This window comes from Corythoichthys intestinalis, chromosome 22, assembly GCF_030265065.1.
Source record: "Corythoichthys intestinalis isolate RoL2023-P3 chromosome 22, ASM3026506v1, whole genome shotgun sequence".
NCBI lineage: Eukaryota > Metazoa > Chordata > Actinopteri > Syngnathiformes > Syngnathidae > Corythoichthys > Corythoichthys intestinalis.
The window spans coordinates 28,551,237-28,565,906 of NC_080416.1; the positions used below are offsets into that span (position 1 = coordinate 28,551,237).

Here is a 14,670-nt window from a genome sequence, read left to right on the forward strand (position 1 = left end):
TATAAAGCATCAGTGAGAAATTTTACATTTAAAAAATATTATGTAAAATGTTAAAACAAATTAAACACCCTTTAAAAGAATTTACTGTATTTTCCACACTATAAGGCGCATCAGAGTATATGACGCACCTGCAATGAATGGCCTTTGTTAAAGCTGTTTTCAGGCGCAATAGTACAGTGGGGCAAATATGTATTTAGTCAACCACCAATTGTGCAAGTTCTTCTACTTGAAAAGATTAGAGAGGCCTGTAATTGTCAACATGGGTAAACCTCAACCATGGGAGACACAATGTGGAAAAAAAATAGAAAATCACATTGTTTGATTTTTAAAGAATTTATTTCCAAATTAGAGTGGAAAATAAGTATTTGGTCACCTACAAACAAGCAAGCTTTCTGGCTGTCAAAGAGGTCTAACTTCTTCTAACGAGGTCTAACAAAGTCTAACGAGGCTCAACTCGTTACCTGTATTAATGGCACCTGTTTTAAGTCATTATCGGTATAAAAGACACCTGTCCACAACCTCAGTCAGTCACATTCCAAACTCCACTATGGTCAAGACCAAAGAGCTGTTGAAGGACACCAGAGACAAAATTGTAGACCAGCACCAGGCTGGGAAGACTGAATCTGCAATAGGTAAAACACTTCGTGTAAAGAAATCAACCGATAATGAGTTAAAACGGGTGCCATTAATACAGGTAACGAGTGGAGCCTCGTTAGACCTCGTTAGAAGAAGTTAGACCTCTTTGACAGCCAGAAATCTTGCTTGTTCGTAGGTGACCAAATACTTATTTTCCACTCTAATTTGGAAATAAGTTATTAAAAATCAAACAATGTGATTTTCTGTTGTTGTTTTTTTTCCACATTCTGTCTCTCATGGTTGAGGTTTACCCATGTTGACAATTATATGCCTCTCTAATCTTTTCAAGTAGACTAGGTTGACTAAATACTTATTTGCCCCACTGTACATTCCAGCTTTTTGAAATAAAATTTAAAACAGCCCTAATTTGTAAAAATTAAAATACAAGTTTGTTAGAATAATTTAAAAGAAAATAACAATAATGATTATTAATAAATAAAATCCAAAGAGAATGTATTGTTATGATGTCTTTGTGTTGCAGGATGTGCGTCTGTTGAACTCTGGCAATCCCGCCCAGCACACAGCAGAGTTGGAAGCCGACCTGGAAAAGGCGGAGGGCATGATTCGCTTCCTCTTCAACGATGTGCAGACACTAAAAGACGGGCGCCATCTTCAGGCAGAGCAGATGTACCGCAGGTATGTTTATATGTCTTTTTTTTTTTAAATGCATGTGCTCCTTTTAGTGTTGCATCGATACCATTTTTCCCCCGATACCAATACCTGGCTGTGCAGTATCAGCCAAATTTCAAAATTGTCCTATATGCATGTGTGATACATCATTGGAAAGCCTAAAACGCAGGTAAGGCCTAAAACACAGGTGTCAAACCGGTCCTCAAAGGGCCGCAGTGGGTACTGGATTTCATTCCAACCAAATGAGATGAATACCTTTTCACCAGTCTGGTGTTTTACTAGTGTAATCAGTTGATTGCAGTTAGGTGCTGCTTATTTTAGCAGAAACCTCATTGGTTGAACTGTCTGTGCTGGATCTGTTGGAAAAAAGACCAGGACCCACTGCGGCCCTTTGTGGAATCGGTTTGACACCCCTGGCCTAAAATCTCAATTTTCTGAGGGAAGAAACATTTTAAGCAGGAGGGCATTTAAAAAAACAAAAAAACAATTGAAACAGCAAAACCCTAACTAGAGGTGAGAGCATAAGAGAGCATATTTAAACGAGATATTATCACGTAGTTACTTCTTTTCGAACCAAAAACTCCATGTAGCATGTATCACCGAGTGTGAAGACACAGCTGTGAATTGCCACAGCTGGATTTTGGGGGGATTTTACGGGTGAAACATGGTAATATAACAAGGGTAGTGATGCATAAATCACAGACATCAAGGAGTGGTCGAGATTTTCTCTTTCATTCATTTACCCTTTTAAACGTTTTTTTTTTCTTTTCAATTTTTCTTTGTTTGCATCGATTATTCATCATGTAAGATATTGGGCAAAATGAGACAGTAACAAAAAAAAAACATTTAAGCGATAGTTATGAGGTAGATATCCGTGACCTATTTACAGACACTATTTTTTTCATTGTGACGTAACTTGTTGAAGTTTCAAATATGCGAGTGAATAATTTTTTAGTCTTTTTTTTTTTTTTTTTTAAAGTAAATATTGGACATAATTAATGAGTCTAAGCTAAAAATGACAGGCAATTCGAATACCGGTAATTAATATAATTACTTAGCTTCTTTTTATGGCTGGGTTGAAACAAAAGCGTTTGCGCGGTGTCTGTAAACGAGGGTCGTCAGGGTAAAACGGACAAATTAAAAAAAAGTTCGGGGGCATAATGCGCCATGAAACTGCTATGGCAGCATATAGACGTATTGTTATATTAAACACAACAGTTCTTTTGGCTTAAAATACACCAGTTTATTTTAAAGGGGTGCAAGAGCAGAAACTGCTTTTTCGGTTTTGTCTGTGTTGCTATTGTGGTTTTCTCAGGCTGCTGCTTACCATTGTGAAACAGGAAAAAGATGAAAGCAAAGTGAATCCAGTCGAACATTTTATTGCATACCTAGTATGGGTGACAGTAGTAAAATAAACCTTTGGCTTTTAAATGCCAAAATAGTGGTAAATTCGAGAAATAAAAACAAAACTAGCCCAACAGTAAGAAAGTAAAAATACAATGAATGAACTGAAAAAACTTTTTTAAACCCTGAGTTTTGGCTCTCAAAGGCCAAACAGTAAAACTTTCCTCAAATTATAAGTAATAATAATAATTGACCACAGCATCCTGTCTCTCTATTAGCCTCCCGCTTTGTGCACCAGCAGCAACATAACTCCATCTATAGCTACGCGCAAAATCAAACAGCACACGAGTAAAACTCTCTCTCTGACACACACACCCTTAGCAACTTAGCTTAACTTACTTTGCTGACTTCTACAGAACTTTTGAATAGGCTAGCCACCCGCCTTTTAAAATAAGGAATTGTTCCGAATGGCGTACCGCACGCAACACGTCACCTTTGCTCATTAATATTCATGACGTTAGCAAGTGTTGCTAGGCGGGTCAAGCTCGCGTTTGTCCCAATGCAAAATGTAAATAGTGTACAAACGAGATGTTTACTGAGCTAAACCTACAAATTCTGTCCGAAAATGATGTCCCTGGTGCCAAATTCACTGGTAAAGATGTGGAAGAACATACAAATGTTCAATTTAAAAGATGGCTTGAGTGTCGAGGGCTGAAAAAGACAGGAAAAAGACCTGATCCAGAGGTAGCTTTTTTATCGTCACCTTTTTCTTGTTTGCATTGTCTTACGCCACTGACACTGACGTTTTCCTGTTTCAATCTATCTTTTGTCACCATATGCCCTGTCTTTCTTATATTTTATATCCTCTGGTTGTTTTACGTCTCTGCCCGTTCTTGGGGGTAATTTACATTGCTACTTTTTTGTAGCGATTGCAAATGCTACTCAGTGACATCCTATAATCTATTTACACTACAGTCTATAATCTATTTACACTTCTCCCTTACTTACAGTCTATAATCTATTTACACTTCTCCCTTACTTAAGTTGTTTTTTTACAACAGTAAAGGTAACAACAGTGGCAGTCAGAGGTAACAACAGTGGCAGTCAGATACTATTTTCATTTTTTTTCCAGGTCATTCATTGTCAGACGGAAGCAGCATGGTAAAATGCCACGCTAAAAAATAAGTAAAAATATCAAAATGGCTTACCTCTTCATCCTCTGTAGGACCATGGCCCCCAACAAAATGTTCACTGCATATAAAGGTGAATTGCTGGCGTTAAACTGGTCTTTTAAGCGTCTACGAAAGTAGATGAATTGTTCACATTTTTTCTTCTTTTTTGGCTTCAGGAAACATTTGAAGAAAATATCCTTCATATGTCGTAATGTCTAGAGTCGTTTCTATAAGTTCCATAGCAGCAGTGTTTACTCAGCTTGTTCTTTTTTGAAAGATTACCGGCAGAAAACAAGCACTAATAACGTGAGTTGTATTCAAGGGTGTGTCTGTGACCCACTTCCGGGTTAAGACGGTCACATTACAGTCTAAAAATAGCATTCGTGCGGTCCACTATTGGGAATTAAAGTTGCGTTCTGTATTGAACCAATACTGAATATATGTAAACGGATACATTTCTTTTCATTTTAGGAGTGTTGGGGATGTCCCTTTTTTTTCGTCGCCTGTACGGCTTTGGGCGCGACCCTTATTCCTATTTCTGAAAGGTGGCAACCCTACTTTTGAAAAATGTCTCAAATTACTGCGGCATTTCTTTCAGTAAAAGACAATAAAAGTAAAGTAGAGGAAGTGAACTGACCAGGCATTATTACTCTGGTCCAGCCCCCTTCCTCTGGATAGCAGTCCAGCTTTTGCAGCCTCAAACTCTTTGTGTTCATTCACATGTTTCGTCTTCAAATGTTTTATCAGGTTCGAGGTATTGAGACTGGCCGATTTAACTCCAACTCTCCAAACCTTCAGGCCGCAAATCTTGCATGCAGCCATTGTACTTGACGGAGATTGTATGCTGAAATATTTCCAGACTGCCGACATTTTCCTCTCGTAGTTTTTTTTCTTCCATATGAAAAAGATGCTCCGGCATTGGTTAAGAGCGGCTATTGGCCCGCTCTCATTGGTCTGGAGCAGGTCAATAGCGATAGCTGCTTGGCATGCAAAGTGATCACGTTTGATCATACAACACAGAATGTAGTGAGTGTCAGGAGAAAGAATGCTGTGGTCAAGTGTTATAATACTTGATTGGTAATTGGTATCGGCGCCCTATTTGTTGGTACTCGCCGACACCAATACCACCATTGTAGTGCTGGATCGGCAACCCTGCCAATAATATTGGTGTCGGTGCATCTTCAGTTCCTTTAACCAGCTAACTAATCCGATATTGTTTTCTTCAGAGTGTACCGCCTCCACGAGCGGCTGGTGAATCTGCGCAGCGAGTACAACCTTCGCCTCAAGTCGGGCGTGAGCGTGGCGCAGGTGCCCGCGATCCAAGTGCCCATGACACAGATGCACAGCGGGGCCACACAAGTGCACACGTTGCAAATCGTCCAACAAGCCCCTGTCAGGCCGCGCCCCGAGCTGGACGAGGTGACGCTACGCTACATCCAAGACTTGCTGGGTTGGGTGGAGGAGAACCAGCGACGCGTGGACCAGGGCGAGTGGGGCGCCGACCTGCCCGCCGTCGAGTCGCACCTGGGCAGCCACCGAGGCCTGCACCTCTCCGTGGAGGAGTTCCGCTCTAAGGTGGAGCGGGCCAAAGCCGACGAGGTTAGGAGTTATCCTGCTTTTTCCCTTCATGTTGGAATGTGCCCGATGTTGAACTTTGAACTCTGGGCTGCAGAGTCAGATCTCACCTGTGAGTAAGGCAGCCTACAGAGACTACCTGAGCCAACTGGACCAGCAGTATGGGAAACTCCTGGTGAGTTGGAGCCTTTCGGTGCATTACAATGACTTAGTACTCCTGGACACTCGGGCAGTGTTGTTAATAACGGTGTTAGAATATAACGGCGTTACTAACGGCATTATTTTTTGCAGTAGTGAGTAATCTAATTAATTACTTTTCTCATCTTGGCAACGCTGTTTCCATTACTGAGCCTTGAAAGGCGTGCGCTACTATGCGTTACTATGTTGGTTGAATGACGAGAGAAAAGTCTGAGAGAGACGGACTCACAGAGCTGAGAGAGCAGAGCAGGAGAGGGGAGGAGGCAAGGGAGCTGTGACGGCATTGCAAATGCGATGCTAGGTGGCTCCAATAATACCTGACTGTAGCCGATAGCCTACAAACTACGCCCACATGATGCTACAGTAGATATCACATAATGTAGAACTAGATGCAAATGACAGACACGGTGGCATTAGCAACATGTATATAAAGAAGTAGATGCGTTAGTAAACAGCCACCATCTTAAAGCAGTACACATCTCAGAAAGGCTCTGTTGTAGAGAAACTTCCTAGCGGACCTAAGTGTTTTTATCTAAAATGCTCTTAAATTGGCAAAATCTTGAATTAAATCTAACTTGAAATGATGAAACAGTTTTAAAACTTACACATGTCGAAAGTAGACAGAAGGGAACTAATGCAATAACGGGAGCAATTTAAAAAACTAACAGTTTATTCACAACATTAAATGAGTAAATATCCGCAATACCCCTGTGTCTAGTTAAGTTTAGGGTAAAGAATTGGGCTAGGGCCAATGGTCCCCCCAATTTATTTATTTATTTATTTATTTATTTTTTTTTTGGGGGGGGGGGAATAAATAAATTATCACCAGTTACTTTGCCAAGTAACTAATTATTTTTAAATTCAGGTAACTGAGTTACTAACACAAATACTTTTTGGGAGAAGTAATTTGTAGCTGTAATTAATTACTTTTTAAAATTAAGATTAACAACACTGCATTCGGGTAGTCAAAAATATTGAAAAGTATTGATAAGTATCGATATTAAAACGTTCAGGTCACCAGATTTTTTTTGCCATAGGGTAAATTCAATTTTGTACTACTCTAGTATAATACAACAAAATAAAAATAAAAAACAAAATAAAAATAAAAATCTTACAATATTTACAAAACAGGCAAGCCTGAAGCTTTCTGTAGCAAGCCTTCAAGCTGCTGCGGGGTCCTAGCGTAAATCAGCGGTGGACACAGTTGCCCACAGAGATGCCTGATCAAAATCCTTTTTCATCAGATTTTTTTGTTTGTTTGTTAATTGGCCGATGGCTAATGTTGGAAAAAAGTCCATATTTCGGCCCGATATATCGGTCGACCTTTATTAAAAACATAATACATTATATATTACTGAGTATCTTTGCATGCTGATTAGAGCTGAAACGAATACTTGAGCAACTCGAGTAACTCGAGTTTAAAAACTGATCCGAGTAATTTTATCAACATCGAGGAATCATTTAATTTTGCTAGCTCTAAGCATCACGTTTTGCCCGGACTATTTTTAATGCGGGACAACGCGCTGATGTCACGTGCGTAGAGGAAGAAGCAATAAAAAAAAAAAAAACTTAATGCAGCCGACAGCGCTACAAACTACGCCGACCTTGCTAAAAACTAGCCCGCATGATGCTACAGTGGTAGCATGTAGCGTCTGATGCGTCTCATAGATATCACATGTATATTGAACTAAATGCGAAATGACAGACTGGGCGGCGTTAGTAAACAGCCGCCATCTTAAAGCAGTAGACTTCTCAGCGCTAATAAATAAGATTAACATTACTGTCCCTTGCTCACGTAATGTTAACCCTGCGGAGGGCTAGGTTGCTATTAATTATGACCACTGTCGATGCGTGGCTAACGGGTCTTACATACAGGCTTCTGTGAAAACATAGCGCTGTAGAATGATGAGGGTGTAAAATGAAAATATGATAAAGCTAACTGTCAATTTTAGCACAGTAGTCATTGCTGGATAAAACACCAAGTAGCACTGGTCCCTATTGTGCTCCAATACAGCAGGTATCATACTGTAACGTTGACAAAGAGTCACCTGCTTCATTAGGTTGCAATTATTTATTTTTTGGGAACTTGTGGAACAACCAACATACGACTGCTGTCTGCAGCAGCCGACACACATGCACCTGCCCGAACGACGACAACAACAGGAAGGCACATCTCTCGCTCTCCCGCACGTCACGCGGTGCATTCAGGAACGCATGCAAATATCCCCGCCATATTATAACCTGATATGTTACAATACATTTATTTTGAACACTGCAAAACTCAAAATCCTATCAGGACTTACAATTTAGACTAACTTAAAACTTAACTAGAACATAAACATAGCTTGACACAAATGGAAATTCAATTGAAACATGTGGGAAAAACACCTTTTAAGGTATGTGTGCATTTTTAGGTAAGAAATATAGCCTATATATTTATATTTTTTTATAAGATCTAAAAAAAATTTGAGTGAAAGCAGTGAATTAGTCTTTTTTTATTCTAGTCACATCTAACATGCAATTGTTGGCTATTTTCAACTATGTACATTGAAAATAAAGACATTGATTGACTGAACATGGTTCAATATTAGATGAAATGTCTTGTTTTCTCATGTATATTCATAATTGCCCTTTACCTAAAAAAAAAAAATGTTTTATCCAATTACTCGATTAAAGGGTATGTCATGCCCTGGGAAAATGCAAATTTTCCATCATTTATCCATAAACGCATGCCTTTTGTATTCATATCATGCCACTTCGTGTAATTACACACAAGAAAATGAGAGAAATTTGGCTCGATTGTCAAGCTAAAACGACCGGCGCCCGAGATCTGGCAGATTGTGTGCGTGACGTCACGACAAGTGAAGAGAGTGCCACCGGCCACTAGGGGGGCAGCGCCTGTCTGCATCAATAGAATTCCTTCTAGTGAGGGGAGAATTAGGGGTGTTTTGAGCTGTTTATGCTGATGCATTGTGTTCGTCCTGCACATATTCCAGGTTCCCTCATGAAGAAACACCCCTCGTTGTCAATAAAAGAGAATTCAGAATTGACAGTGAGGGGTGTTTCTTCAACAAGAAAAAGGCTCCGTGCTTTAATACTGAATGGCGGCGATGATGGCAGACAATTTCGTTTCTAGTTTCAGCGACGAATCCGACGTAGAAGGACGTAACGAATGTTCATCTAATGGTGACGAGGAGAGTTACGAAGCTTTAATCGGTGATTTAGGTTATCAATTTGAGCCCAAACGAACGCCAATGCAGCGTAATGAAACGGTCATTGAGGGGAGCAATGAGACTGATGAAACATAGGTAGCAGATGGTGTGGGAAACACCAATGATTTGTTTTGCATTTCTTTTTGTGAAGCTGATACACCGTGACTGCAAAATAAAGGAATGCATAGAATAATTATCATTTATTGCGCTATCATAGCTTTTCGCTCTGCCAACAGACACAGATATGAATGGGATCAGAGGATTTGTTCTATATATTTTACGAACGATAATTTATACATGTGTCCAGTCCTGTATCCAATGCATGACATTTTTTTATTATAAAAGAGTACTCACTCTGGCCATTTCGAGCTTGGCTGCTCCCCTCCTTTGCTTAGCCTTAGCCTACTTTGCCAGTCATCGTCCTCTTTCTTGATATCTCGGGACATTTAGGTGGCTGCGCGTGTATGGTCGGCACCGCATCTCCTTTGAGCAGCAATCTTTTAGCAAAACCCGATTTTACTTGTCCATAGTTCAAGAAGCTTTCAGGTGGAAAATGCGCACCATAGAAAACCGTGCTGGAGGCTGTGTCTAGAAAATTAGCCCTCTTTGCACGGACGAACTTTACCCATTGTCTGCGTAGTCCAGCTTTTTTTTTCGCGTTCAGGAACTCATGGATACTATATTCCGATAAATAGCTATTTGTACACCACATAGCACAGCAGTTTTGAACCATTCTAGTGATGTTTTGCTCAAACAAACCCGAACGCTACTCTCTCGTCGATAAAAAACAATGGCACCTGGCTCCGCCTCAACTTTCATTCACTTGTCATGACGTCCCCGCCCCATTCGGCTGTTTCCGGAACACTTTCGGAAATGTTCGTCATTTTCGATCTATTTTCGATAATTGCTCATTAATGTGATTGATTTTTTTGTTAACTTTATCAATATTTGTTATCTTGGCACATAACGGTTCTATTGATGTCTCACATCCCCTTTGCCGCTACATACCCTTTAAACGATAGAATTTTCAGTCGATTACTCGATTACTAAAATATAGCGATAGCTGCAGCCTTAATGCTGGTAAGGACTAGGATCTTGTCCAAATTATTTACAACAACCGGGAAAGAAAATATCAAATTGAAAGGTAATCTGAATCAACCATCATAATTACTATATAACCCCTCTTGCGCTTAGAACTCATCCAAGGCTCGCCTGCGCCACCTGGAGCAACTGCACACCTTCGTCACAGCCGCCACCAAGGAGCTAATGTGGCTCAATGAAAAGGAGGAGGAAGAAGTCAACTACGACTGGAGTGAGCGTAACACCAACATGGCGGCCAAGAAAGACAACTACTCGGTAATACATCTCTAATATAACTCACTCGGGATGTGACAATATTGCGAAACGGTGATACATCATGATACTTCAAATGGATTGGACGCCTTCTAGTGATAAACTCATTTCAATTCACAGCAGAAGCTTGTTTTCCCTCTTTATTAGTTGTATTGTACAATATAATAGCATGATTTCCTGACCTGTGTATCGACAATTGTTGTATCGCCATATCGTGAGAACATTGTTATCGTGAGCCTTGTATCGCAAATCACATCGTATCGTGAGCTACCCAGAGGTTACCACCCCTACACAAGAAGCTTTGAGAAATAAACCCTCTCTCTAACCAATTGGCTCATGTGGTTCAATACCTCATGAATGTCATCTCGTCATCATCACTAGGTTCAAGTACTAAATCCATACTAGATGCCTTTTGAGATAAATGTTATCGTGAGCCTTGTATTGCAAATCGTACATCCAAATCATTTTGATTGGACTTGACGTCTACTGCTGTCAATGGCACTGAAACCAGAGTCTTTTGTGAGCATTTACAGGACACTTCCTCTTCATGTTAGGGCATTTACAAGTTACTTCCTGTTGATTTTGAGTCAATTCGAGACAGTTCCTGTTCAGTAACCCAAAACCAACAGGAAGTGACCTGTAAATGCCCCAATACCAACAGCATTTACAGGTCCCTGTAAATGCCCAAAAATCAACAGGAAGTGACCCATTAATGCCCAAAAAGGAAAATGAAAGGACCAAAAATAAACAGAATATGAGTAACAGTTTACAATAAGGGTCCCTTAATTAACATTAGTTAATCGATTTTTACACAATAACTCATGTTTAAGTAACATTGCAATAATTACTATAATTGCTTATCTAACATTTATTAATATACTAATTAAAATGCATTAGTTGATATAGGGTAAGGGTTTTGGGTTTAGGGTTAGGGTTTGTTAACTTAGCATTTATAATTTCTTTGTTAAGGGACACATGTGCTACACTTTACAATAAGGGTCCGAAAAGCATTCAGTAATGGTTAATTAAGGTTAAGGGGGGGAACTTAAGCATTTATAATTTCTTGGTTAAGTGACACATGTGCTACACTTTACAATAAGGGTCCAAAAAACATTCAGAATTGGTTAATTAAGGTAGGGATGGCAGCGAATGAACGTTCACGTTATTCGCTGCCACCCTCCCAGTTCAAATGGATTGGACGTCTACTTGTGATAAACTCATGAATTTACAGCTGTTGTTCTTTGGTAAAATATGCTAGAATGATTTCCTGACCCATGTATCAATAATTGTTCGCCGTATCGTGAGATCATCGATATCGTGACCCTTGTATCGCAAATTCTACCCAGAGGTTCCCACTTCTAACAGAAACCATGCACAAAAACATTCAACTTCAAAGTTGACCTGTTTCATCCATCCAGCCATGTGCTTGAAAGTATGCTTGCCACATTTGCAGGGTCTAATGCGGGAACTGGAGCTGCGGGAGAAGAAGATGAGCACCGTGCAGGTGACTGGAGACAAGCTGTTACGGGACGGACACCCTGGCAAGAAGACCATCGAGGTAAGCTCCTCATCACTCAAAAAACACAACACGCTGCTCATCATCGTACCTCCACAGGCCTTCACCGCTGCCCTGCAGACTCAGTGGAGTTGGATCCTCCAGCTGTGCTGCTGTATCGAAAGCCACCTAAAGGAAAACACCGCCTACTTCCAGGTGGGTCCATCACATCAGGGTCCATCCATCTAGTCATCAATATGTTTACAAAAGAAGTCCCTATCATTTGCTATTTAATAAATACATTTTACATGTCCTTAAGGAAACACGATTAAAAGACGAGCCCTTATCTGAGGTCTAACCGGCTTTTGCTTAAGCGCTAACACCGAAAACAAAAAGGCCTACTTATCACAACATCACATCACACCATGGGCTGTCAAAAACACAATACCCCCCAGGCGTGTAAGGCTCGTCCACACTTGCTCCACGGAAAGAAGAACCATGGTAGCTTCCAAGGAAGGAAGGTTTTTAATTAATAGGCCATCACGATACGCCCAGGTTCCGAGGATAACAGGAATGCTTAATACATGATGAAGAGATCAAATCAGTTAGGGCAGGTTTTTGGTTTGCCAGCCACAGTTATGGCAATTAAACCACATTTGATCCAGTGGTGGAATGTAACAAAGTAAAAGTTCTTTTACATTTTTTGTGTATCTGTACTTTACTTCAGTACAAATATGAAGTGGTACTTTTTACTTTTATTTCACTACATTTTACAGCACGCATCTGTACTTTTTATTCCACTACTTTTCAAATTGTCGCCTACATTAGACGTTACTTTTGTTTGCTTTCTTTTTTTCTCATTGTGAATTGATAGTTTCGTTTTCATGCCTCCGGCGCAATCGATAAGCCCTATGCAACGATACCGTAACTGAGCACTAGTGACAGCAACACAAGTACAAGCAAGATTAGGCAGGTGAGCAAGATATTGACCAATAAAAACCAACAGTGAGAGCAACGCACCTTCAAATGGGTGCCGCACACTCTAACAATGTTAATAATGTTAATGCCATCTTGTGGATTTATTGTTATAATAAACAAATACAGTACTTATGTACAGTATGTTGAATGTTTATGTCCGTCTTGTGTCTTATCTTTCCATTCCATCAATAATTTACAGAAAAATACGGCATATTTTAGAGATGGTTTGAATTGTGATTAATTATGATTAATTAATTTGTAAGCTGTGATTAACTCTATTAACAATTTAAATTTTTTGACAGCCCCAATATATATATATATATATATATATATATATATGCACAGTACTGTATATTTTTATTATATTATGTATATACAGGATATACTGTATGTATATATTTTCCCCAAGTGGAAGCGTCCATGATCCTAATAAATTTAATAAATTAAAAAATATATATACATTTGTATATATGTATGTGTATATATATATGTATGTATGTATATATATGTGTATGTGTATATATATACTGGACTGTCTCAGAAAATTAGAATACACAATATTCTAATTTTCTGAGACAGTCCTGTACATTAATCCACCATTTAAAGCAGGGGTGTCCAAACTTTTTGCAAAGGGGACCAGATTTGGCGTGGTAAAAATGTGGGGGGCCGACCTTGGCTGACGTCCTTTACATAGAACAATATACAGGACTGTCTCAGAAAATTAGAATATTGTGTATTCTAATTTTCTGAGACAGTCCAGTATATATACACACATACATACAGTGGAGCAAATAAGTATTTAGTCAACCACCAATTGTGCAAGTTCTCCTACTTGAAAAGATTAGAGAGGCCTGTAATTGTCAACATGGGTAAACCTCAACCATGAGAGACAGAATGTGGAAACAAAACAGAAAATCACATTGTTTGATTTTTAAAGAATTTATTTCCAAATTAGAGTGGAAAATAAGTATTTGGTCACCTACAAACAATAAAGATTTCTGGCTGTCAAAGATGCCTAACTTCTCACAAGGTCTAACGAGGCTCCACTCATTACCTGTATTAATGGCACCTGTTTTAACTCATTTTTGGTATAAAAGACACCTGTCCACAAGCTCAGTCAGTCACACTCCAAACTCCACTATGGCCAAGACCAAAGAGCTGTCGAAGGACACCAGTGACAAAATTGTAGACCTGCACCAGGCTGGGAAGACTGAATCTGCAATAGGTAAAATGCTTGGTGTAAAGAAATCAACTGTGGGAGCAATTATTAGAAAATGGAAGACCTACAAGACCACTGATAATCTCCCTCGATCTGGGGCTCCATGCAAGATCTCACCACGTGGCGTCAAAATGATAACAAGAACGGTGAGCAAAAATCCCAGAACCACATGGGGGGACCTAGTGAATGACCTACAGAGAGCTGGGACCACAGTAACAAAGGCTACTATCAGTAACACAATGCGCCGCCAGGGACTCAAATCCTGCACTGCCAGACGTGTCCCCCTGCTGAACAAAGTACACGTCCAGGCCCGTCTGCGGTTCACTAGAGAGCATTTGGATGATCCAGAAGAGGACTGGGAGAATGTGTTATGGTCAGATGAAACCAAAATAGAGCTTTTGGTAGAAACACAGGTTCTCGTGTTTGAAGAAGATAGAATACTGAATTGCATCCGAAGAACACCATACCCACTGTGAAGCATGGGGGTGGAACCATCATGCTTTGGGGCTGTTTTTCTGCAAAGAGACCAGGACGACTGATCTCTGTAAAGGAAAGAATAAATGGGGCCATGTATCGAGAGATTTTGACTGAAAATCTCCTTCCATCAGCAAGGGCATTAAAGATGAGACGTGGCTGGGTCTTTCAGCATGACAATGATCCCAAACACACAGCCAGGGCAACAAAGGAGTCGCTTCGTAAGAAGCATTTCAAGGTCCTGGAGTGGCCTAGCCAGTCTCCAGATCTCAACCTCATAGAAAATCTGTGGAGGGAGTTGAAAGTTCGTGTTGCCCAACGAAAGCCCCAAAACATCACTGCTCTAGAGGAGATCTGCATGGAGGAATGGGCCAAAATACCAGT

General features: G+C 40.0%; 1 protein-coding gene across 12 annotated transcripts in view; it reads left to right on the plus strand.

Annotated features, from left to right (window-relative positions):
* Positions 1–14,670, plus strand: part of pleca (plectin a) — a 267,011-nt gene that overhangs the window by 221,647 nt on the left and 30,694 nt on the right. For all 12 annotated transcript variants that reach the window (XM_057827668.1, XM_057827669.1, XM_057827670.1 and 9 more), the window contains 6 exons: positions 1,118–1,272; positions 5,009–5,381; positions 5,455–5,532; positions 9,962–10,123; positions 11,574–11,678; positions 11,736–11,831. In XM_057827668.1, the coding sequence (XP_057683651.1) occupies positions 1,118–1,272; positions 5,009–5,381; positions 5,455–5,532; positions 9,962–10,123; positions 11,574–11,678; positions 11,736–11,831 (969 nt within the window). The remainder of the gene's footprint in view (positions 1–1,117; positions 1,273–5,008; positions 5,382–5,454; positions 5,533–9,961; positions 10,124–11,573; positions 11,679–11,735; positions 11,832–14,670) is intronic.